The 23,957-nt window shown below is 40.3% G+C and overlaps 1 protein-coding gene across 3 annotated transcripts; it reads right to left on the bottom strand.

Annotated features, from left to right (window-relative positions):
• Positions 1-739: 739 nt before the first annotated feature.
• On the bottom strand, positions 740-17,121 carry LOC105902166 (interferon regulatory factor 2-like). Of its 3 annotated transcripts, none has more exons than XR_006151514.1 (13): positions 16,769-17,121; positions 16,156-16,242; positions 15,936-16,034; positions 15,530-15,629; positions 13,934-14,110; positions 13,674-13,711; positions 13,372-13,474; positions 11,582-11,785; positions 9,442-9,485; positions 6,553-9,169; positions 6,198-6,264; positions 5,290-5,984; positions 4,125-4,818 (listed from the first exon to the last, which is right to left on the bottom strand). XR_006151514.1 is itself a non-coding variant. In XM_031559603.2 (11 exons), the coding sequence occupies exons 3-11, from the start codon at positions 16,020-16,022 to the stop codon at positions 943-945; spliced, it is 1,428 nt and encodes a 475-aa protein (XP_031415463.1). In that variant the 5' UTR covers positions 16,023-16,034; positions 16,156-16,242; positions 16,769-17,121; the 3' UTR covers positions 740-942. The 3 variants fall into 3 exon arrangements, 1 of the variants encoding a protein (XP_031415463.1); XR_006151513.1 differs by having other exon boundaries at positions 6,560-9,169; XM_031559603.2 differs by lacking the exons at positions 4,125-4,818; positions 5,290-5,984; positions 6,198-6,264 and adding an exon at positions 740-1,301 and having other exon boundaries at positions 8,854-9,169.
• Between the last annotated feature and the right edge of the window lie 6,836 nt (positions 17,122-23,957).

The raw sequence follows: 23,957 nt of genomic DNA, 5'->3' as shown, positions 1-23,957 counted from the left end.
ACAAAAAAAATCACAAAAAAGCCCTCTTTAATGTCAAAGTGAAAAGAGAGTCACTGCTGAAAAAAAACTCATATCAAATATCGACTTGAGTTCGCCAAAAGGCATCTGGGAGACTCCATGGTCAAGTGGAAGAAGGTTCTGTGGTCTGATTTTCAACAGTGGCTCTCTTTCAGTAAAAGTAAAAGCAATTAAAGGGTAAAACATCCAAGGGGGTGAATACTTATGCAAGGCACTGTAAATGCCATGCTGACAATATTCACACAGACAATCAAATAAATAAACACAGCTCTCCGGGGGTGTCATCATGTGACATCATCCATGTTACAGAATTAGTGTGCTAGTTAAAAAACATGTAAACTGATCCGAAACGCATTAGTACCACATTCTCTATACAAAAATACGCATCTGTCCTGGGAAAACATATTCATTAGTAGTCATCAAAAATAGTCATCAAGGCATACTTCAAACACTTTGCAAGAATGTCTGTCATCTTACTGAAAGTAAGACCAATAATGGTGCTCTCTGTTCATGAAGAGGCAGGGCAACATCTAAGGCATTTATGCTCAAGTTCATTTTCTGTAGCAGCAAAGCATCTGCCTCGGATCATAACAGCGCATTGTCTCTACTGAGGGGTAAAACATAGTTGCGATTACATGCCAGTGTTGACGATGATGCTCGCACGACCATCAGTGCTGCAGGTCCTTTCAGGTGGAGAGGATTGTCTCAGAGGTACAACATTGATGGGACTGATGTGTGGCGTTTTAATAATGGGGACTTGGACACTAGTGTGGGTGCTGCTATGGGGTATGACATCAGGATTGCTGTGGGGACTGACATCAGGTCTGGCTAGGACAAGCATTTGAGAACTTTTCTGGAGATGTGAATCAGGACGGGCCTGGGCAGGCACATGAGGATTACCATGGAGGGACGTGAGAGAAATAGTTAGGGGATGGACATGGGAACCGATTTGTGGAGACACATGAGGACCGGTATGAGGAGATAGCTGGGGATTTGTTTGGGGGTGCCTATGAGAGCCACTCTGTTGGAGCATATGAGGCCTGCCCGGGTATAGCATGTGAAGACCGGTTTGGGGTCCGATTGGTGAGGGCATGTGGGAACTATTTTGTGGTGCCACAGAACGATGCACAAGAAGACTAATATGTGGGCGCAAGGGGGAACTTGTTTGGGGCCGCTAATGTGGACTGGTTTGGTCAAGCATATGTGGACTCCTCGCGGGGAAAACATGTGAGACATAGTTTGGGCGCGAACATTGATCTTGGTTTGGGTGGGCACCTGGGTACTTGTGTGAGGATGCACAGGGGGACAGATTTCTGAATAATTTGTTCCTATAATTAAGGAGAATGGTTATACATTTCAAAAATACATCACTGGGTGAAGTTTATCAGTAAGGGAACGAAGTGTGACTGAATTCAATGCAAAGATATTGAGAGATGTGGTACTTTACTTACTGCAAAAAGCACTACATTATTTAACATTACATACATTCTGTGGGTGTCCTTCTGCACTGGATATCTTATTCCATCAGTATATAAATCTATGTAGATACATGAAAGAATGTGCATGTACATATGTATTTGTCATGTTTTATCCACTTGGTTTTAAAACCCTTGTGTAGTTAAAGCTCTGTAAAATAAAAACACTATGCACTCAAATGAAGCTATGGCCAGAGTTGTGCTAGGGCTGAGTGGCAAGCAACCCACAATGCTAACCTTTCTCCCTATGATAGATTTAAAAGGTAAGCACTGAGTAAGCAAAATGTGCTTTATTTCCAAAGTTGAACAGTGGAATACATGTACAGAACCAACCAACCAAGGACAGGTACAACCATCATGAAGAGGTAGAGAAACCCAGAAGATTGTCTATGAAGTGAAGTGTCTATTTTCTAAAAAGGTGTCAAATCTTACATCGCTTCAACATATTTCAGTTTAACCAAAACACAATCCCTTGAAAACACGTTTCACCCAGCAAAGTTATATCAACCAAAAGTATCACCAACAAAGGAAGTTGTAAATCATTACATGTATAGCCCTTCTATCTTATCACATAGCCCTCCACAGTAAAGGGGAAAGTTCATTTATGCAGAATGAAATGTAAATTGTATGGAATTTATACACGGATTCTTCCAATGCAATCCAATGCCAATGCCAATCCTCTCAGTGCAAATATGAGCGTGTTTAGAGATATTTAGAGATGTGGTACTTTACTTACTGCAAAAAGCACTGCATTATTTAACATTGAATATATTCTGTGGGTGTCCTACTGCACTGGATATCTGGGTCCATCAGTAGATAAATCTATGTACAGTAGATACATGAAAGAATGTGCATGCAGTGTTTCCCCTACCGTTATATTAGGGGGGCGCCCCGCCCCCCCAACGGCACCCCCCGCCCCCCCTGGAAGGTCAAGTTAATTTTGTTCAATTTTATTTTCTATAAAGCGCCAGATCACAACGGAAGTAATTTAATGTTACCTTTCCTATAGAACAGGTCTATAGCTTGTTATTTTATTAAACAAAATAAATAGCCTTATGTTATTTATCTTATTTACACGACGGCATGTAATTTCTGTCTCTACATGGTCGCGCATTTACAATTCTCTGCTCTCTGTATCGCGCATGGCGGAGTTCCGCCGCGATGCGCACAAACACACACACACAGACACGTGCGCGCACACACAGGTGAGCACGCTCCCACCAGCGGAGATAATTGGGCTTAAGAATCAGTGCACAGCTACGGACACTTTTAAGCTTTAAAAAACTAATATCCAGGCGTTCATGAATCCGGCAGAGATCTTTTCATAGGTAGGGTCGACAAGGCCCAGTGAGAATGGCTAAAACAGACGTGGAAACAGAACGTACGTACAGAATGTCCGCACCGAAAATTCTGAAATAGATCTGGCTTCCATTTTTTATCATTTTCCGCGAGTTGTGCGTGGCCCTTTTTACATACAGTCTGGTAATAAATCTATGAAATGTAACGAAAATTATTTATTTTGCTGTGAATAATGAAGGAAGCAATAAATCCGATTATTTGCCAAACCCTCAAGAGCTGCCATGGAGATGTAACGTTACTTTCTGTTTGAAGACAAGGTAGCAGCTAGTGTTGAAGAATGGATGACTTGAAATTGGACGACTTAAAATTAATATATGAAATTGAACATCAACACCTATACGGATAAAATAAATAAACAAGGATAGCAAAACAGATTGATAAGCAATGAGACCGGCAGAAACACAGGCAGGACGTCAGATGACGAGACAGATCATAGTGACACAGGCTGTTTTTTTTTTCGTCATATGAAGGCTGAGACATTCATAACATTTTATTCAGTCTTACTGGTCCTTTTGTAATGCCAACATGTGCACTTCGTTGTGGATAAGTAAAGCCTATTTAGCTACATTTTTGTAGTCCTTGTAATCTTTTGTTTGGCATATTGGTGAGGTTATTAAGAGGACCATTTCTCAATCGTTTTGTTCTTGATGAATTAATGTTTGTTTATTAATCAATTATTTTTCAACAAATAACTCAATTATAATTACAAAGAGGACAATTCACAACTTTTTATCGCAACTTTCACTTGTTTCGCCAATTTCATTGCAACAAAAACCTAAAAATAAAAACTGTCATCGCAACTTTTTGGAAAAGCTCCTGCGAAATCAGGAATTTTAGGCCGCAAATATCTCAATTTTTTTTCTTCTAGAAGCCCAGAAAGATACACCACTGCAGCGACAAAAGCTGCATACTTTGTGGATAATTGTCATAAAAAGACATGTTCCGATGTTTAGTTGTTATATTAACTGCTGTCATTAAAAGAAACACATGAACACCATGATTCCTTTAAGCGTTTGTGTCGGCGCGCCGCACACCGTGCCGCACCCCCCCCCCCCCCCCCAAAGCTGTAAACCTAGGGGAAACACTGGCATGTATGTATTTGTCATGTTTTATCCACTTGGTTTTTAAACCCTTGTGTAGTTAAAGCTCTGTATAATAAAAACACTATGCACTCAAATTCGGTTATGGCCAGAGTTTTGCTAGGGCTGAGTGGCAAGCAACCCACAATGCTAAGCTTTCTCCCTTGGATAGATTTAAAAGGTAAGCACTGAGTAAGCAAAATGTGCTTTATTTTCAAAGCTGAACAGTGAAATACATGTACAGAACCTACCAACCAAGGACAGGTAAAACCATCATGAAGAGGTAGAGAAACCCAGAAGATTGTCTATGAAGTGAAGTGTCTATTTTCGAAAAAGGTGTCAAATCTTACATCGCTTCAACATATTTCAGTTTAACCAAAACACAATCCCTTGAAAACACATTTCATCCAGCAAAGTTATATCAACCAAAGGTATCACCAACAAAGGAAGTTGTAAATCATTACATTTATAGCCCTTTTATCTTATCACATAGCCCTCCACAGTAAAGGGGAAAGTTCATTTATGCAGAATGAAATGTAAATTGTATGGAATTTATACACGGATTCTTCCAATGCAATCCAATGCCAATGCCAATCCTCTCAATGCAAATATGAGCGCGTTTCTGTGTTTTTTGAAGCACATGGCTAATCGTGTGTTGAGGAAGGGTCTGAAAAATATTTGTGTGTGTGTGTGATTTTATTTAGGGAGAGTTTCACAGATCTTATCAGCATGTGAGTCACGGTGCAAGACAAATCAAGCAGATGTGAAGAACTGCAGTCAGGAGAACAACCCCACCGGAGCTCACCCACTGGGTGGAGGATCCCCCAGCAGGTGGATCAGCCGTAGCTGAAGTAGTATGAGCTGTTGGAACAGGAGTGGTAGGATCCCTGGGAAAATGAAAGAAGAAAAAGCTGTATAAACGTGGATCACAATGTGAGCACTAGGTATACCCAGAAAACAGATCATGCATCTGGCAGGAAACATGAACAACAATAGTGAAATGTGTCTCATGATGACAAATGTAGCTGGGTATAATCATACACAAAGTCACTTGTATAATCCCAGTGTAAACTGAGAGGGTAGCGAAAGGTGGCTCCTAAATGCTCAGAATGCTGTACCTCAAATGCTAATGTTCTAATAGAGCCAATATAGCCACACATTAATACATACTTAGGCAGGAGTCAAGAGTATTTACAATATGCACATTATAAGTAACACTGCACACATTTGAAAGTCTAAAGGGCCAGTATACTCAAACAAAGTCCCTTTCCCACACCAAAAATGAAGCAATATATAATCTGTGTTTCAGAATTGGGCAGCAGCCACAGTTGTTCTAAACATGTTCTGTGTTGTCTTACCTGGGGAATAGATAACAATTGTGATTGCTATGGAATCTTGAGGAGGTCAACACAATCTCTCTTGGGCATTCTGTGTCACCAGTCTTCACATCCTCCACTTTAAACACCTCCACTGGTGATATTAAGCGCAGAGTATATTCTGGAGAACAGGCAAGCTCTTCCAAGTTGATGATAGAACAGGTGTTAATGGTAAACAGGGTTCCACCATCTGCACAGCCCTCTTCCTCATCCATTTTATCATAGTTTGCTGGGATGAACCCCCCGAAACGCACCTCAGTTCCTTTCACGGCAGTGAAGTCCTCAAAGGTGGCGGAATACACGGTACTACACTGTGAGTCGTTCTTCAGCAACCGAAAGGCGTCCATAAGCAGGAAATGGAGGGACTTAAAATGGAACTGGTCTTTGTAGATGCTGGGAGTCCCACCTTTGGTCTCAACAGCTTTATTGAATTTTTTGGACATAGAAAGAGAATTACCAACAGCTTGCAAAGCCTGTGTATGGAGCGGTAGACCTCCAGGGATCTGTTTTTGGCAGTGGCTAGATGTGTTCCACTCTTTCTGGAACACAGTGTTGATCTTGAGCTCCTCCTGAAGAATTCCTTTCACTGCCAAAATGTTCTGCAGCATCTCCTCACGGCATGCAGTGTATGCATCATCTACTGCCTCTGGTGCGAAACCCATCTCTATACAAGATACCTATGATAGCCACAAAAAGTCTAATCAACAACGATATGCCAGCTGGAGGACACTACCTCATTTCACATATGAAAGAAAGTATGACATGTCACTGACGCTACCAGTATTTACTCTAGACAAGATGAAGTGGTGTTTATAAATCTATACCCAATACAGTGGTCAAGCGTACAAAATGGAAACATGAACGAGGTAAAGGAATTACAGGAATCTTACTTCATGAGTAACAGCAGCAAAGAACATAAGGGAGGTATACCACATTCCCCAACCTGCCATTGTAACCCTGAATATGATATTAGAAAAACAAAGAACATTAGTGAAGTATACCACATTCCCCAACCTACTATTGGAACCCTGAATATGATATTAGAAAAAACAAAGAAGAAAGATGTTAATAGAAACCCACATTAAACAAAAATGTTAAACTTAACATTCTAACACAACATGTTGTTAGCCTATCAACATTTTAAAACCCAAATGTAATTTTTAGATAGGACCTCATTTACATTTTGTAGAGTGCAAAAAATAAATGTGGACGAAAATAAAGCTTTCCATTAACACATTTTTGTACAATTTACCAAGAGAGCTGAAGGACCATTTAAAGACAGAGTTGTTAGCCTATGTCCGCTCTTCCAAGGAAACCAGCCTGAAATGCTAACATGTCTTCAGTGCATATCACCTCTTCCTTCCTCCAACTGTTTAGAGGAGATAACTTAGGGGAGTGTCCAAACTTGCCATGTGACTAGCTTTTCAAAAGCCCTGGTTCAACTGAATTTGTGATGAGATGTTATTTCTTAAACCTTCTGTCTACAGTTACATTGTTTCCATTCACCAACCATTCCCAGTGTTGATATGTTTGCTATATTCATTTAGTTTTTGGGCTAGTGTTACACTAGTAACTGTTATTTCAGCTTTAGTGGGCACACTAAAAAAAAGATAAATATTGTGCTACGCCAGCAGTAATGTGAAACTAGAACAGACGCTATAGTTTTTGTTCCCTTGTCTGCCTAGGTAGAGGTCAAGAAACCCTCAATTAGACTGCGGTGGATAGTAAGAGGAGTCATTTTAGATATCGTCATATTGTTCTACATCAGCAGGCCAAAGGTCTGAAAACATGAGCAGCCTTGAGGATGAAATAATGGAATGACGTCTGTGCATCTGAGATCATTTTAACCAATAACTGCAAGTTCCTTCGTCTTTCTAAATTATTGAGGGTGACTACAGTATTTTACCCCTGAGTTTAAATGTTTACTGCAATTAGGGAACATTTACACACATTTTTCATTTGTCTTCAAAAGTAACCCAGTTTTATTTGATGTTGAACATCCCTGTTTTACCGGCAACAGCAGTGCATGGCAAACTCACACAATCACATGCCCATACATACATACTTCTCTTCCAATGCACTTAATTGCTCCTTTTCAGGCTTTTTTTAACCCAGTGAGATCCTTCAATTAGAGTGGCTGACATATTATACAGCAACTATTCTTTGTGAATGTCATTTAACAATGACCACATGAAGATAACAGAAAAGTCAAATCAACAGATGTTAAGGAAAACAACACAGTATGCACTCAACTCTTATCTCATTCCTAATCATTCTGGCCTTTCATTACAAGTGCACAAAATCAGCTTTTGCAACTAAGAGATTAACTCTCAACTGACTTCAAAAATAAGAATCTGAGAAACAGAGAAGAAACACAGTAGTTTGCACAATGTCTCACCTTCCAACCTTTCTGACATATACTGAAAACAACTCTACACCACAGTCGGGTGAAATTTCAGCAGAGATGATAAATGTCATGCTGACAATATTCACACAGACAATCAAATAAATAAACACAGCTCTCCGGGGGTGTCCTCATGTGACATCATCCATGTTACAGAATTAGTGTGCTAGTTAAAAAAAATGTAAACTGATCCGAAACTCATTAGTACCACATTCTCTATACAAAAATACAGATCTGTCCTGGGAAAACATATTCATCAGTAGTCATCAAAAATAGTCATCAAGGCATACTTCAAACACTTTGCAAGAATGTCTGTCATCTTACAGAAAGTAAGACCAATATTGCTGTCAAGCCTTTGGTGCTCTCTGTTCATGATGAGGCAGGGCAACATCTAAGGCATTTATGCTCAAGTTCATTTTCTGTAGCAGCAAAGCATCTGCCTCGGATCATAACAGTACATTGTCTCTACTGAGGGGTAAAAAATTGTTACGATTTCACGCCAGTGTTGACGATCACGCTCGCACGACCATCAGTGCTGCAGGTCCTTTCAGGTGGAGAGGATTGTCTCAGAGGCACAACATTGATGGGACTGATGTGTGGCGTTTTAATAATGGGGACTTGGACACTAGTGTGGGTGCTGCTATGGGGTATGACATCAGGATTGCTGTGGGGACTGACATCAGGTCTGGCTAGGACAAGCATTTGAGAACTTTTCTGGAGATGTGAATCAGGACGGGCCTGGGCAGGCACATGAGGATTACCATGGAGGGACGTGAGAGAAATAGTTAGGGGATGGACATGGGAACCGATTTGTGGAGACACATGAGGACCGGTATGAGGAGATAGCTGGGGATTTGTTTGGGGGTGCCTATGAGAGCCACTCTGTTGGAGCATATGAGGCCTGCCCGGGTAAAGCATGTGAAGACCGGTTTGGGGTCCGATTGGTGAGGGCATGTGGAAACTATTTTGGGGTGCGACAGAACGATGCACAATAAGACTAGTTTGGGGGCACAAGGGGGAACTGGTTTGGGGCCGCTGATGTGGACTGGTTAGGTCAAGCATATGTGGACTTCTCGGGGAAAACATGTGAGAAATAGTTTGGGCGCGAACATTGATGTTGGTTTGGGTGGGCACCTGGGTACTTGTGTGGGGATGCACAGGGGGACAGATTTCTGAAGCGACATGTTGAATATGTTGGGGACGCTTATGGGAACTATATCGGGGTTGGACTTGGGGGCCAGAGTGTAATCTACCAGGCACAGGCCTTATTGCAAGGTGAGGTCTCCACCAGGGACGAATGTTGTAGGCGATCATAGGAGACTCCTCCTGGCAGCTGGTCACCTTAAAGTTGATTTTCTCGGAGTTGAAAAAGGTGGAGTTGCTGGGGGCCTTGCAGGAGGGGAATCTTACTACAGAGCAAGTCACCCGGGGCTCGGACAGGCACCGCATGTCCCATTCCTTTAAGACAAATTTTTTTTTTTTGTAAAATCCAAAAATGTTGTATGTGAAATTGACTGATACTACCTTATTAGGAACGTAAGTAAGTAATCATTGCAAAATTAAATCTTGGTAATAAGTAATTCAACACCCTAATATAAAACAATTTAAATGGTGCTGTTATAGCAAATCTACACAATTCCATTTCATTTGATGCCATCATGCTGTTGTTTGTTGTAGTAAACATGCAAGACTATGCACTTCATGGGGTTTGTAAGCAAACTATAACCAACCTCCTTGGAGTCTTCATCACTGTATTCACTTTCGGCATCACTTTCTGCAGGGTTTAACACAAAAAAATCCTCTTCAGTGTTTTGTTAAAACCAAATCAGTTCTTGTACTACTTCTACCACAACACGCACCATAGAGAGAACTACATTAAACTGTTCATTCATAACAGGGAGCACAGTAAAGAAACCAACTGTGCGTTCAAATTCATTATCACAGAAGTAGAACTTTGCTGGCCTTTTTCTTTTAAACATTCCTGATTATCTAGGCCAGGGGTTCTCAAACTTTTGCAAGCTGGGCCCCCCCAAAGCTGGTTAGGGGTAGTTGGGGCCCCCCCCAGCGCGCGGCCCGCCGCCACCACCCTCAACTACACCATCATATATAGATAGATAGATAGATAGATAGATAGCATATTGTTATTGATAGGCCTGACATGTCAAGGTTAGGCTATTGTTAGGCCCATACAGACAATTATTATAACTATTTATTATTATTATTATTATTGTTATTATTATTATCAGTAATAGTAGGCCTATTAGTAGGCTATTCATTATTATCACCATCATTATGTTATTATTATTATAATTAATGATTATCGACCAATTATTATTATTGTATTATTATCATAATAATAATTAGTGTTATTATTGCTATAATTTGGATACTATTATTATGGGCCTCTTGTGATCTTTACAAAAAAAATCCTACAGGTCTGTCAATGTGAGACATGAGCCTGCTTTGCACTGCAAAGGTTCTCAAATCTTGGGGCAATGTTTGAAAACATATCCTCAGGTCATCCTCGATCTGTGCGCGGTTGCGGTATTTAGTTTTGAGCGCAGTCAGTCTTGAAAAGCCTGCCTGGCACAAATATGTCGACGCGAAAAGGATGAGCATTTTTAAGGCTATGTCGCAAAGGTGATCATTGCTATCCAGAATGGCGAAATAGGGGAGATGCTTAAGTCTACTGTCACTCTTCAATTGCTCTTTCATGTCTATTGACAGCTCGTCTGCTGAGCAGAGAAATGGATCCCGAACTTAGGCGAATGAACGGTAGTCCTCTTTGAAATAGGACCCAAACTGATTTCTGATATTCGGCGTGATACAATGTCATTTGACAACAGTATTGCGCTGAGTTTAGCTCCTATTCTACACGTCTTGCGCGGCCGGCAAAATCAGTGTTTCGGCAATTGTATGGGGTTGGCCAAGTTTAGCAATTCTATGAGCAACTACATAAGATGCCTCCAGACACTGCTTGGAGATGGTGGTTCGTTGTTGCTGGAGGCCATCACGTTCATGTTTAAAGAAGTCCACAGGCTTCTCTTTCTGACTTTTACGAATCAGAAACGTGTCCATAGTTGTGTTTGTTTGCTGATACAGTGTGTGTGAAGTTAATAAGGTTCTAATTTCAACGTCGTGTTCTTGTATGTGTGGTTGTGAACGACATGGATAAGGATAAGGCTGTGCTAGGCAATGATTCCTAACAAAACTAACTGTACACAATGTAGACAGGGACAGCACAAAATAGTATTCAAGTGCTGGTGTTTTATTTGTTGCAACACGGTGGATGATACAAAAATGTAAAGGTAGGTGTTAAGGAGAAAAGGGCTAGCTGCAGTTGGAAAAAGGTAGCTAGCTAGGCTAGCTCTCGGGGCTACGAGCTTTTTCAAAAGACTGGAGCAAATTACTCCTTAGAATAGGCTACGAATAGACCTACTGCAAGCGCAGTAAGGTATTACTAAGGAAGGAGTGAGTCTTTAAAAAGACTGTTTATAAAGCAATGAATATCTGAATGATACAGGAAACAAGAGAAATTGAACAAACTCTGCAGTCATCTCAGGGTGAGAGCTTACCAATGCCTGCGTTTTGTTTTTTATACTCTTAGGTGCAACTCGCGTTCAAATGAAAAAAACTCCGTTTTGATTGGTGGATCAGGAGCAAAACCGTATTTGATTTGTTTGGGTCAGTCCAGCCCCTTGCATTTCGCCACTGAGGGAGCTTTCACTAACCAGTGACAGGTCGGCGGTAGTTTTTTTTTTTCTCCGTCTGTGACATCGCGCCCCCCCTGAAGAGTGTTCGCGCCCCCCCAGGGGGGCGCGCCCCCCACTTTGAGAACCACTGATCTAGGCCATCTGTAACCCAACTTACCTCCACAAGATGAAATTGGGGAGACTTGCAAACGAGGGTAAATAGTGCTTGAGGTAATTGGTGGCTCCTCTCTCTTAGTAGACACCTGGCTGTCAGAAACTTCCTCAAGCTCAGTGGTGACCTCCACCACAGCACACACATCAGGCATTTCGTTTATTACGAGCTGGTTGTCAGTGGAGTCGTCACTGACTGTAGGATGGAGATCTAGAAAACAAAACATTTCTCAAAATATTAAAATGCTCTTTTTCAGTCTGTAGTATGTTTTTTATGTTCATTCTTGAGTGAGCAGTTAGACAGCATGTTAGTGAAAACCTACAATGACATTTCCCTCTTTTAACTTCCACCTGATCACATTTTGGAAACTTTTTAATTTAAAATGTTATTTAGGTGAGTAGTTTTCCTGTCCAAAAATGAAACTCCTTCTATAATGATGAATTGGCATAAGGCATGACTAAAAGACCAATTCCCCAATACTGCTGTGGAAGAATTTAATTTAATAAAATATATATATTTTTTTTCACAAGAAGAAATTATTGAGTGCTCTTTAACAAATTAAGCAACCTACTGTATATGTTGAAGAACAGATTGAAGCTTGTAGAAATTTTAATGTAAAATCACAGAATTAATGTAGATTCTGATTCTATCCTGTGATCGATTTACAATAAAACCATCAAGGCCATCAAAATGAACATGAAAACACATTAAATATATTTTGATGCTGACATACGCTGCTGACACCAACATAGTGAAGTTGACATATGATTATCATAGCAAACCTGTCAAAGTTAATCTACATTGCCTGTATTGTAGCACCATCAACATAAAGCTGTTTTTATATTAAAGGCAACTAGAACTATTGTAACAAGAGATAGTGTCATGAAAGAATAGCCTTCATCTTATGTATAGTATCTTTAATATCTAGATTATGTTAACCTATAAAGCCTGGTCAGACACTCTCTTTATATCTCTCATTTCATAGTCAAATATTTTCTTCTTATATGTTCTGTTAATGAAATGCCACTTGAAATTCTGAATGCAACCTAATAATTAGGTAAAGATGAGACAATGAATTTCCTTCACTGTCATTAACTTTTCATCATAACACCCACCTTGTTGCTACTGAATTAACTAAACAACTAAACATGTCACTTCATTGTCAGCAAAGATTTTTTTTTTTAACTGAATAACAGTACACTCACACATACTTTTCGCATTAATAATTCATGGTGGGCTTGCGCAACATTTGGGGGTATGTTTATAACCCCTCTTGCTAATGCAGTAGCTATAGCGAGATTGACAGTTCACCAGCCAATCACACCGGGACCGTGGATTAACTTCATCAGTGTTTCTTTGAATTAGCCCACCACACCTCCAGAAGACTCAACAGTGGTGTCTGGTGTACCAGACCCACAGCCCTCCATACTCATGATGGGTTAGGACCCATGTCAATACCAGAGACAACAACACACACAAGCAGACACATTCACCTACAGCTAGCTATGACAAATACTGAATACTAAGCATGCAAGCTAATTAAAGCTAATACATGACAGGCTCAAATTAGGCTGTGTTAACAGAATATTAACTCTGCCAATGTTCAGAGAGCACATATCAAATCTAATCATTCAATTGACTACTGTGAAAAATGTTAGTACTACAATGTTTACTACAATTCTATAAAGAGCTATCAGAGACTGAACTATGATTTGGAAAATGTTCTGTTTAATCAGGACAGTCCCTGTCCCAGGGCCAATGGTGGCAACAGTAATATTATTTGTATGACTGCTCACCGATGGTCACTGTGCTATCCGCCTCATGCTCCACCTTTTCTTCCTCTTCAGGGGTTGGCCCATCAGATCCCTTAGAGCTGGTGTCGTCGCCAGATTTTCGCTTCTGTAAGATGGCAGAGGAAATCAGTGGTAAGAATATTAAGGTACTGAAAGACAAGGCTTTGTAATAAGCCAGCTGACCGCATTTGTGAGTTCTACAAACTGGTTCTAATTTTGCTTAATACCCTATAATACAGAGTGTACCTTTAAGTACTTTTAAGCTATACAAATCTGAAACAATTAATAATGAAGTATGAACTCACTTTTGCCTTATTTTGCTCCTTCTCCAACTTCCTTTTTTCTAAAGAAAAAAAAAAAGTTAAATCTGAGAAAGGCACAGACTGGCAGTATATGACAAGTAAATAAAGAGGCTTTGGTGTTTCGCAAATTAAGAAAGGCAAGTTATGCCTAACAAACATGTACTATTGCAATTTCAAATCACAGAAATAAATCCTTGTGACCTTCAAGTTCTTTTGATTTCCACACAGCCTTCATGAAATTCATAATACAAAATAGGTCCAACCTTTCTTCATAGACCGCTCAGATGTCGTTAACATCCTGTAAACTTTGAATGCGTTGCTGCCTTTTTTAATACTCTTGTCTTTCACTTCTTCAATGTCAGGAAGAGAATTCATTGCACAGCGAAAGTTTGCCTTCCATGTCTTTGGATCAGGTTGGTCAACCCCTGGATGGTATTTCCCTACGAGAAACAGGGAACGTAACCTTTCGTGTAAAACCTAAATCTCATGATACAACATTTTAATTATTTCACAATACAAGATATTTTTTAACTGCATCAAAACAGTGTGGGAAGGTGGGCATAGACATGAAGACTATATATAGAGCAGGGTCGGCTTGTCCATAAGGGCGATTGGGGCGACGCACTACCTACGGGAAAGAAAAAAAGAAAAAAATCCTGATGTATAAATGCAATTTCCTTGTAAGTCGCTTTGGATAAAAGCGTCTGCTAAATGACTAAATGTAAATGTTATATTTTTTTCCTGTCGGATGCTACCACTAGACCGTCTGATCTGCCTTTGAATGTCATTGTCCAATCAGGTAACAGCCAAGCTGTCAGGCAAAAGTCGTGCTTCAAATGGCCACACCCCTTCTGGGTGATTTGGGGCGAAATGAAAATCGCTCTCAACAGAGCTCTCAATGCATTCTCTATGGCTTCCGGGAGGGCTCGCCCCTCCATGCCGTGTCATAAGTAATGGACGTAAAAGCCTATGAGACAGTCATACAGCTTGACAGAGGCAAATTCTGTCAAGATTAGGGCTGAACGATTAATTGCATTTGCGATTTAATCGCGATATGATAGAACGCTATTTTCTAACCGCAACGTTCGCGATTAAAAACGTGGTCTAAATTTTTTTTTAAATAAAAATAACATTTTTTTCTTAAGATGGTACATTTTGCACACAGTGTTTAAAAAGTGCATGCCTTGTGTTTATTCTTACAATGACTTTGTTTAAATGACTGAAATGCACAGATTTGTTGTTTCTGTAATGAGCCGTTAAATAAAAATGTAAAATGTGGGAAATAATATTTTACACTAAATGTACCTAATATTGTGTTGGTCATATTTAAATCATTCATTACGATTTGTTGGACAATTTTTGGGGATAAAATAAAAAAATCGCATATTAAATCGCAATCGCAATATTTGGGAAAAAAAATCGCAATTAGATTATTTTCCCAAATCGTTCAGCCCTAGTCAAGATGGCTCCTGTTCAGTGCAACAACTCAATTCGCTCTTTGACAGAAACTCCTTTTTAGTTGGCGTACTAATGAAGATAAATTGACAACAAAACAATTAGGACTTCCTAGACCAAATGTATCCATTCGACAGGTTTCTACAAAGGGAGGGAAATCCTACATCCAAGAATTGGAACGAAAGAAAATCGCGGTCGTGTATTTCTATATACCACTGTCACTTTTCATAGGTTTCACAGTGTGTTTCACAGTTCGCTTCTTGCACTAACACTGAATAATTTTTTATGTGATGACTTATTTTGCTTTTGTAAGCCAATACTTTCAAGATCAGTCAATAAATATTGACGGATTGATGGATTAACGATGGTTTGTCTTAACTGATATATATTTGTTAATTCAATACCTGTGTGGATTGCCCAGTTCATAAACAAAGGTGCATCTTTATCAAGTTCCCATCCGTGACGTGCAGCATGCATCCATGGAATTTGGAATATCTTCTTTTGCTATTGGAAGAATGTTACAGTTTCTGTAATGTTGTCATGTGCAGACTTTATACATCATACATTTAGGTAGAAAGGTATATATGTCTAAATTAATACATTTAATGAATGCAAAAACAAATAAATACACTTAAATGTACAAAACATATTCATATTTCAATGTTGTGGCCAACACTTGTAGTGTAATGACAACTGCATCTTAAATATTGAATACTTAACTTGGCTTACTAGCAATATCCAAAGCCACATGTGCACATAATACTCATTTCAAGACGATGTCATCATTCTACATGTAGAACAATAATATACCTTGTTTAACCACACTAGGTTATTTATTGAAGCACTGTTGATCTGTTCTTCAAGCCAAGGGCGCATTAGCATTCTATCCACCGGCATGATGGCTTGAGACTGGGAAAAGAAACACAAGAACTTGAGATGGCATCGTGTATTATGATGTATTATGAAGTGGATCTCAATTTTGCTTTAATGTCTTGGAAAGTTTGGTTTTTGATCTAGCAACCTAGCCTACCTTTCACCGTAGTAGATGGAACCGTGTGGCTGATGACTGTAGGGACTTTACCGCTTTACAGCAGTGGACATTCTCGGAACATTGTTTCTAGAACATGTAAAACAGAGCAAGGTCCACTTGGACTCCATGTCTTCTTCGACTTTGATTTGTTGAAAACATGACCCTATCATCCTCCATTGTGGAACTCGGCCGTCTCAGTTTCTACTCTTAACTACGAAACGATAGCAACCCAAACCAACAGGGACAAATCGATTGCATGGTAAAACACGTTAACGCCACACTGCCTACGTAGCTAAAAAAGACGGACCAGATCAACCGAAATGTGCAATTTTACATAGGCTACATATATTTCTACAATAGCATACGCTACGTTTGATTCATTAAAACATTTCCGTTGAGAGATTGGTGTGCTTATAGAACTACACAAACATTAAACATATACTTTTTTTTTTCATTGAACATGCCAGTGTAACCTTAGCGTGCTACGTGAGGGTTAAGGTTACTTCCATATTGATACAAACTCCACTCTCTTTAAATGGTCGCGAAATCCCTATTTGTAGTCAGTACTTCCTTGTCAGCAGGGGTCCCCTACATACATACGGTCTTTTCTTACCATTTAGTGTCCATGAACGTCCAGACCACCGAAACAAAAAGCAAAACTTAACACAAGAAACGAAAGTGTCTAGGAGGCTGCCTCGAACGAAAACTAGGCTAGGCTATCTTTGGGCGTGATCATTTGCCAGTGCACCAAATCGAGAGGCACTGCTTACGTGTCTTTTCATACTTACTCTACAATCCAATTGGTCTAGAACGACGTCAATCATAGCAGGTCATCGTTTCACTTTCTTTTTGCCTACCGCCTCATTTTGACTAGCTCTGTGTACGTATGCGAGTCAGCAATAACTCTATTCATTTTAAGTAGGTTACATTTTTAAAAATTGAACCTTTTCAGCGAATTTCGGAGACCGCATGCCCTGTCTGCGAGGAAGTTAGTATTGGATAAACAAATAGGCTAACAGGCGATTTCCTTCCGTTCAGTTGCTTGACCAAGTTATGTTGACCGTCGCATTGTGTAGCCTAATTGTAAGCTGTAATTAAAAGGAACTAATTTACTTAGTTTTAACACACTATGAATCTGAGTAATATTATTCTGTTACTCCACCTAGATCAAAGTAGGAGAGTTCATTAAACATATTTTGAAGAGGGAATTTGCGTAATCAGGCAACCTTTTTAATACATTCATATATATCAGTGCTTTCACTATCAACATAAACACTGTATATAATCTTAAGAAAAACAGATCTTTATAAGTTTGATATGAAAACTTTATCTCCCTCCCATTTTATTGCTGTGATTTTCCTTCATTATATTGCCGATCATGTGACATAAAGGTTGCTTAACCGTTGCATTCATTCCACGATGACATCTGGCTGGCTCGCTCAGACGGTTGCGTCGATCCGTCAATGTTGATGGATCTGTCATGGACAGAAAGGCCATGTCTATTACCGCGCACTTTACGAAGTACACTGCCATACAGTGCGTAATGCACACTAAGCACTTACATCTGTAGTGCGTTCTAGTGCGTTAGTGTTTTCTCAAATGGAACACTGACAGGCGCAAATGTGCGAGCCTTTTACCCATAAATCTGTGTGCCAGCTTCCTCCGGCCAACTGGAAAATCCGCGGTAATAGACACGGCCAAAGGCTATGTCTCAAACCGGGTACTTGCGCAATTCAAACACTGACTTTCAGGGCGTAGGGCGTTCACACTGACAGAACCAGCAGAATTCAGGGCACTGAAAGTACCCGGATTGCGCACTGCAAACGGTCAAAAAATGCAGTGTGAAACGAACGGGCGCCATCTTGGAGGAGGAGGAGCCCTTTTGGCAGCTTTTCAGTTTGGAAAGTTGGCTGACTGACGCCTCGCAAATCACTTTAACCATTATTGCTGGTTACAATAACTGTGTTATCGGATAGTATGGTGTAGGGCTGGGCGGTATGACGGTATATACCGTGCAACGGTAGAAATGTGTCTACCGGGAGAGATTTGGCTATACCGTTTCAACCGCGGTATACTCTTATTTTGAATTCCAATCAATTTATTTTTAGATAATGACCTCCGAACTATACATCATCCCGTTTATTACACGGTTACTTGTCAAAACGATAGAAGACATTCCTCCAAAATACCTCCTTAACGATTTTGTTGCCGTTTTGTGATTTCCGCTTAGAAAAAATAGTTCTTCAGGCAAATAGAACTCTAAAGTTTCAGGGGTTGCGTAGCAACCCATTACTTGCTGAATTCAAGTTACGTTAAATGACCGGACTACTTGCAGACCTGTGAACGTCGGGGTGGCCCATTCAAATCAACGGAACTTTTTTGAACATTCTGAAGAGCTGTATAATACGATGCCCAGTACAATTTTTAAGCACATAACCTACAAGGACTTTCATTCCTACTTGTTGAGTAATCCTCGACTGTTGGGAAAGGTTCAATATACTGAAAAATATGGACTGAAAAGTGTCTAGTGTAGCCATTTATTTGCAGATTCTGTTCCATTTTTCTCAATGATGGTCAAATATTAGTCGGTTGAGAAATGTAAACGCTATTGTGCTTTTTATCCAGAAAAACCGCAGCTCTGTCATTTACTTGCGTCTGTTTACAGGCCAGTCTTCACCTCACCAATACTGTATGGCGGCGACGTTAGCACGTCGAAGCAACGAGCTGAAGCGGTCAATGACGCGTCTATGTATATATGTCTATGTGTAATGGCCAACTTCTTAATTTTCTTATTTTAATATGTGGCCATATAAAGAAAATGTTTTTTTCTCATCATTATTGCGTTAACATATGGACACATATTGAAAAGAAAGTACTTTAACCACCAGAACCACTGAAAGCCATATAAGCACTGGGCTAAATGCCACAGAAGGATTTTTCCTTTTTTTTTTTTTACATGCACTTTGCTTTATTTTTACTATTTAAAGATTCAATGGAAAAGTTCAGTACAAAGTAGGCCTATAGCCTATTGAGGCAGTATTGTTTCTGCACCTTAGTGTTCTTAAGGGTCAATAAATAAATGTCTGTAGACACATTTCGCCACCGCTGAAGTGTCCTTATTTAAAAATAAACTCAAATCTGGTCACCGTACGTATAATAAACCGCGATATATACCGTAACCGTGATATAAAATTACAAATACCGTGATAGCCATATCGCCCACCCCTAGTACAGTGTCTATTTCTCGGTAACTTTTGAAAAATCAAAGCGAGAAAACGGCAAAAAAATTACATTTACATACAGCACACTGCCGTCAGCGGAGTTTGGTCCGCCATCTTTGTTTAAAATTTCTAGTTGGCCGGAAGGAGCTGGCGCACAGATTTATGGGTAAAAGGCTGGCACATTTGCATCCGTCAGTATTCCATTTGAGACAACACTAATCAGCAACAGAACGCATTACAGATGTAAGTGCTTAGTGTGCACTACGCACTGTATTGCAGTGAACTTCGTAAGGTACTCGTTTTGAGACATAGCCCAAGCTTCGGCCTGCCAAAAGTTCCGGAGGACGCAACAAAGAATCTTGGCGTTGTTGCTATGATGGTTGCTATGATGCAGGGGCGGCGCCAGGTGGGGGGGCTAGGGGGTGCTCTAGCTCCCCCTGGATTAGCCATAGCACCCCCAAGAAAATAATGGTTTATTTATTATTGTTATTTAATTTCATTCTGCGTTATTTATTGTGTGATAATAATATTTAACTCACAAAAGAAAATAATAACAGATTGAAATGAACAGATTGTTTTAGACACAGAGCAATCATTCTGTCATAACCTTTGACCCAACTTTCACGTCGCACGCTTGAATGTTGACGTTACCGGGAGGTTGAAGGAGAAAGCGATTTAGTGCGTTGTAGTTTCAAGTGAATATCAACAATGCATCGGTTTTTGCCCAAATGTCCATGTTTGGAAGAATGATTAAGAAACAAGAGGTACGTAGAAGAAGAAGAAATCGCAGGGGTATCTGGTGTGGATTTTTAAGGAGAGGAACGTTGTGGTCAAGGAGGCCAACCCTCCACCACTACTGAGGGTGCTAACCATGGTGCTAGCAGCATCAGTGACATTAGCATGAACGCTCAGGATGGTCCGAGAAGACCAAAACTCCAGAAATATCCACCTTGCATGTTTGGAGTCCAACAAAGGAGTTTTTGTAAAAGCTGGTTGGAACAGTTTGCGTGGTTGGAGTACAGTGTAACTAAGGTATTGTTAGCTATGTAACATTAATGAAAGCTGTCTGATTTGTTGCATGCATTGATTGCCCTGTGTCCCTGAAGACTCGTTTCGGTTGAATAGCAACGAAGATGCCCTTTTTTGCCGAAGATTTTAACTTTTTGCCTTTTTCCTCTTTTTTGGAGCCGCCTTAAAAAAAACAGAGACTCTTTAGCCTAAGACAAGCAGTCTGTCTGTGTGCTAGGTATACATAAGGTTCTATGTGATTACTGATGATTGTGAACTGAAATAATATATACCTTTTTAACGCATTTCTAACTCTGACTGTTTTAGTTAATTCTATCTGCTATTCCAAGATTAATTTCACTCTATCTGACATGGTAGTGGTCACCTGTCGCCCAACTTTAATCCTCACTACCACAAGTGTTTTAAAGTAAGTTAGGTATTTGGGATTGCGGACTCTATAACATGCTGTATGCCTTTTGTCAGTGACCGTCGCAGATGTCGGAAGAAGCCTAGATAATGATAATAATAATACAATCGGTTTGTTTAGCGCTTTTCATGGACCCCAAAGACGCTTCAGAGAGAAAACATGTAAAGTTGTTGTAGTAGAGAACCATGTGACACATAGGCTATCATCCTCATTTCATAGCACCCTCACTAAAACGCCGAGCTCCCCCATAGCACCTGCAGAAAATAATGTCTGGCGCCGCCACTGCTATGATGGTTGCTATGAGCTTGCGGTTGTCATACGCGATTAGCTGCTAGTGTCAAAAGTAATTGTTCGCCTTTAGTACCTAGCCAACTTGATTGATAGCTTACATTTTGGCATGAAATACCGACGTGGTTCTTAAAGGGTGTTGTGAACAGAAAGCTAAATTGTTATTACTTCTAGAAGATCCAGAGCAGAGATTGTTAAAGCTAGCTGTCTTTGAACATTGTTTAGCAATACTTCAATTACTTTTCATATGCATTTGTACTGCTCGGCTAATAAGAAACATCACGAAGTATCTCAAAACAACCCTGGTGATATTTAATTGCTGTATTACAAGTTGAGAAGGCACGTAGCAATTCCCCACCTCTAGTTAGCAGTAGCACCTAGCTATATTTACCTCAGAGTGCCAAGAGTAGATTGCAGCTAACTGATAGAGCTCTAGCGATCCAAATTAAGTTCCAGACGTCCAAAGCAAGCTTTAAATAAACGTTATCGGTGATATTAAGACCACATTTACACATAGCCGGGTATTTACAGAAACGAATATTTCTGCCCCTCCGTTTTCAAAAATAACGTCGTACACACAAGATCGTTTTCAAAAAATTTTCTGTTTACATGAACCCGCATAAATACGCCGTTCTATGGAGGGTCGGATGCAGTAACTCCGAAAGAGACAGTAGTGATGAGCGCGACATTCGGAAGTTCTCATGCCATTCGTCCGGGAGGACGACTTCTTTCTCGCAGTTGTGTTTGTAAATACAAACAGGCGTTTGCATTAACGTATAAATGAGCACTATTCAATGATCAGTAAGCAAACTAACTGTAAACATAGGACGCTCACATGATGTGATGCATTTTTTGTCGCATACTGTGACGTTTGAGAACCTAGAACTCCGTTTGACCTAGTTCACACGCAAACACAAAAACTGAGTTTTCAGAAATCTCCACTTTGGCCGGAGTTTTTAGAAATGATCGTTTTCCATGATAAAACCTCAGTTTTCGTGTAAATGAAAGGCCAAAACGCATGAAAATATATGCGTTTTACCATCGTGTAAACGGGGTATAAGTTATTTGATCATGTTTATTGTATTTATCGCCGTAATTCCATAGTAATGTTCGGTGTGCCATGAAGATTCTATATCATTCACGTGAAAAAGCAAAACAGTTGATCGGAACGTCATCCGCTGCGTCATCCGGAACTTTTGGCAGGCTGGAACTTTCTGACCATCACAGATCCCAATTCACTTTGAATGGGGCGACGCCATCCATTGCCGAACTGAATTGTGGTTCAGTTGCGTTGCGTTGTTTGTGCCGAAAGTTGAACATTTTGCAACTTTTCAAGAGGCAACGAATGCGTCAGCCAGTAAAAGTAAAACCAGTAGCGCAGGCGCTAGCCAATCAAATCGTGTTTATGCTAATATCTAAAGATCGCGGCGCTGAAAAAAGTAGATGGTGGACTAAACCCCATATATTGTCGTTTTTGTACATAAAAGTTGTTTGTTTGCCTTTTTCTTGCTTAGATTTTTTTTAAGTTACAGAGAAATAGACACTGTACAATGTAAAAACTCTGTTATTGAAACTGAAAAAATATGTCTGAGTGGATTTGCAAGGTGTCTGAGCCGGCTATCTAATGCTAGCATGCTACTACCCACAAGGTAAACAGCTCGCTAGCGGTGTGATTGGTTGTTGACCTGTCATTCTCACTATAAACGTCTCCGTTATCAACACAACCCAATGCGGCAGAAACACCCTCCATCATCCGTCAAGCAATGCAACCGTTGACGGATCCCCATTCACTTTGAATGGGGTGATGTCATCTGTTACCGAACTGAATTGTGGTTCTGTTGCGTTGCTTGCGGCGAAAGTTGAAAAACTATCAACTTTTTCGAGAGGCAACACTTGCGTCAGCCAATCAAATCGCATTCATGCAAATGCGGCTGCGCAGGCACTAGCCAATCAAATCGTGTTTATGCTGATATCTAAAGAGCGCGACGCTGAAAAAAAGGTGGCAGACCAAACTCCGTAGATGGTCCTATTTGTACATAAAAGTTGTTGGTTTGACTTTTTTTTGCTGCGTTTTTTTTAAGTTACCGAGAAATAGACACTGTACAATGTTAAAATCCTGTTATTGTAACTGAAAAATGCGCCTGAGGGGATTTGCGAGGTGCCTGAGCCAGCTATTTAATGTTAGCATGCTAGCAAGGTATCTACCCACAAGGTAAACAGCTCGCTAGCGGCGTGATTGGTTGTTGATCTGCCAATCTCACTAGAAAGGTCTCCGTTATCAACACAACCCCATGCTCCAGATACGCCCTCCATCATCCGTCAAGCATCCTTCAAGCAATGCGTACATGTAAGCCAGCCGTTGAACGCTGTTGTTTATTGTTATTGCTTTATCTGTATTGGCCATCCGTGACGACATGCTTTCCCTTGCGTTGAACAGTAGAGGGCATATTGCGTATATTCTACGGAGTTAAGGATACCAAACCAAACAGTGGAAACGAAGCCATGAAGCTATTAATTCAACCTGAAAGTTAATAATTGCTCATAGACGTAGTCACTTTTCAATAGACTGTAATGGCCAACAAACCAGAATTGAATCTGGTCGTGTGTGCTCACCTGGCCCACAATCAACAGTTGCGTAGAGGCTCTGCAGAGAGCCACACTTCAGGTAGGACACACCTGCCCCATCAGTGGTGAAGAGCACCACCTCATTCGCCAGGTGGGAACAGAACAGTGAGGTGAGGTGACGGAGGTAATTGTAGTCACAAGCAAAGCAGTGAAATGTGCTTCTCCCAGTTTCATAACTGGAACGATGTTCTTGATGTATTGTCCAATCAGTTTTACAAATAGTGTTGCAAACC

The sequence above is a fragment of the Clupea harengus genome, chromosome 22, assembly GCF_900700415.2.
Source record: "Clupea harengus chromosome 22, Ch_v2.0.2, whole genome shotgun sequence".
NCBI lineage: Eukaryota > Metazoa > Chordata > Actinopteri > Clupeiformes > Clupeidae > Clupea > Clupea harengus.
Note: the sequence above shows the minus strand (reverse complement) of the source record. Positions and strands in the feature narration are given on the sequence as shown.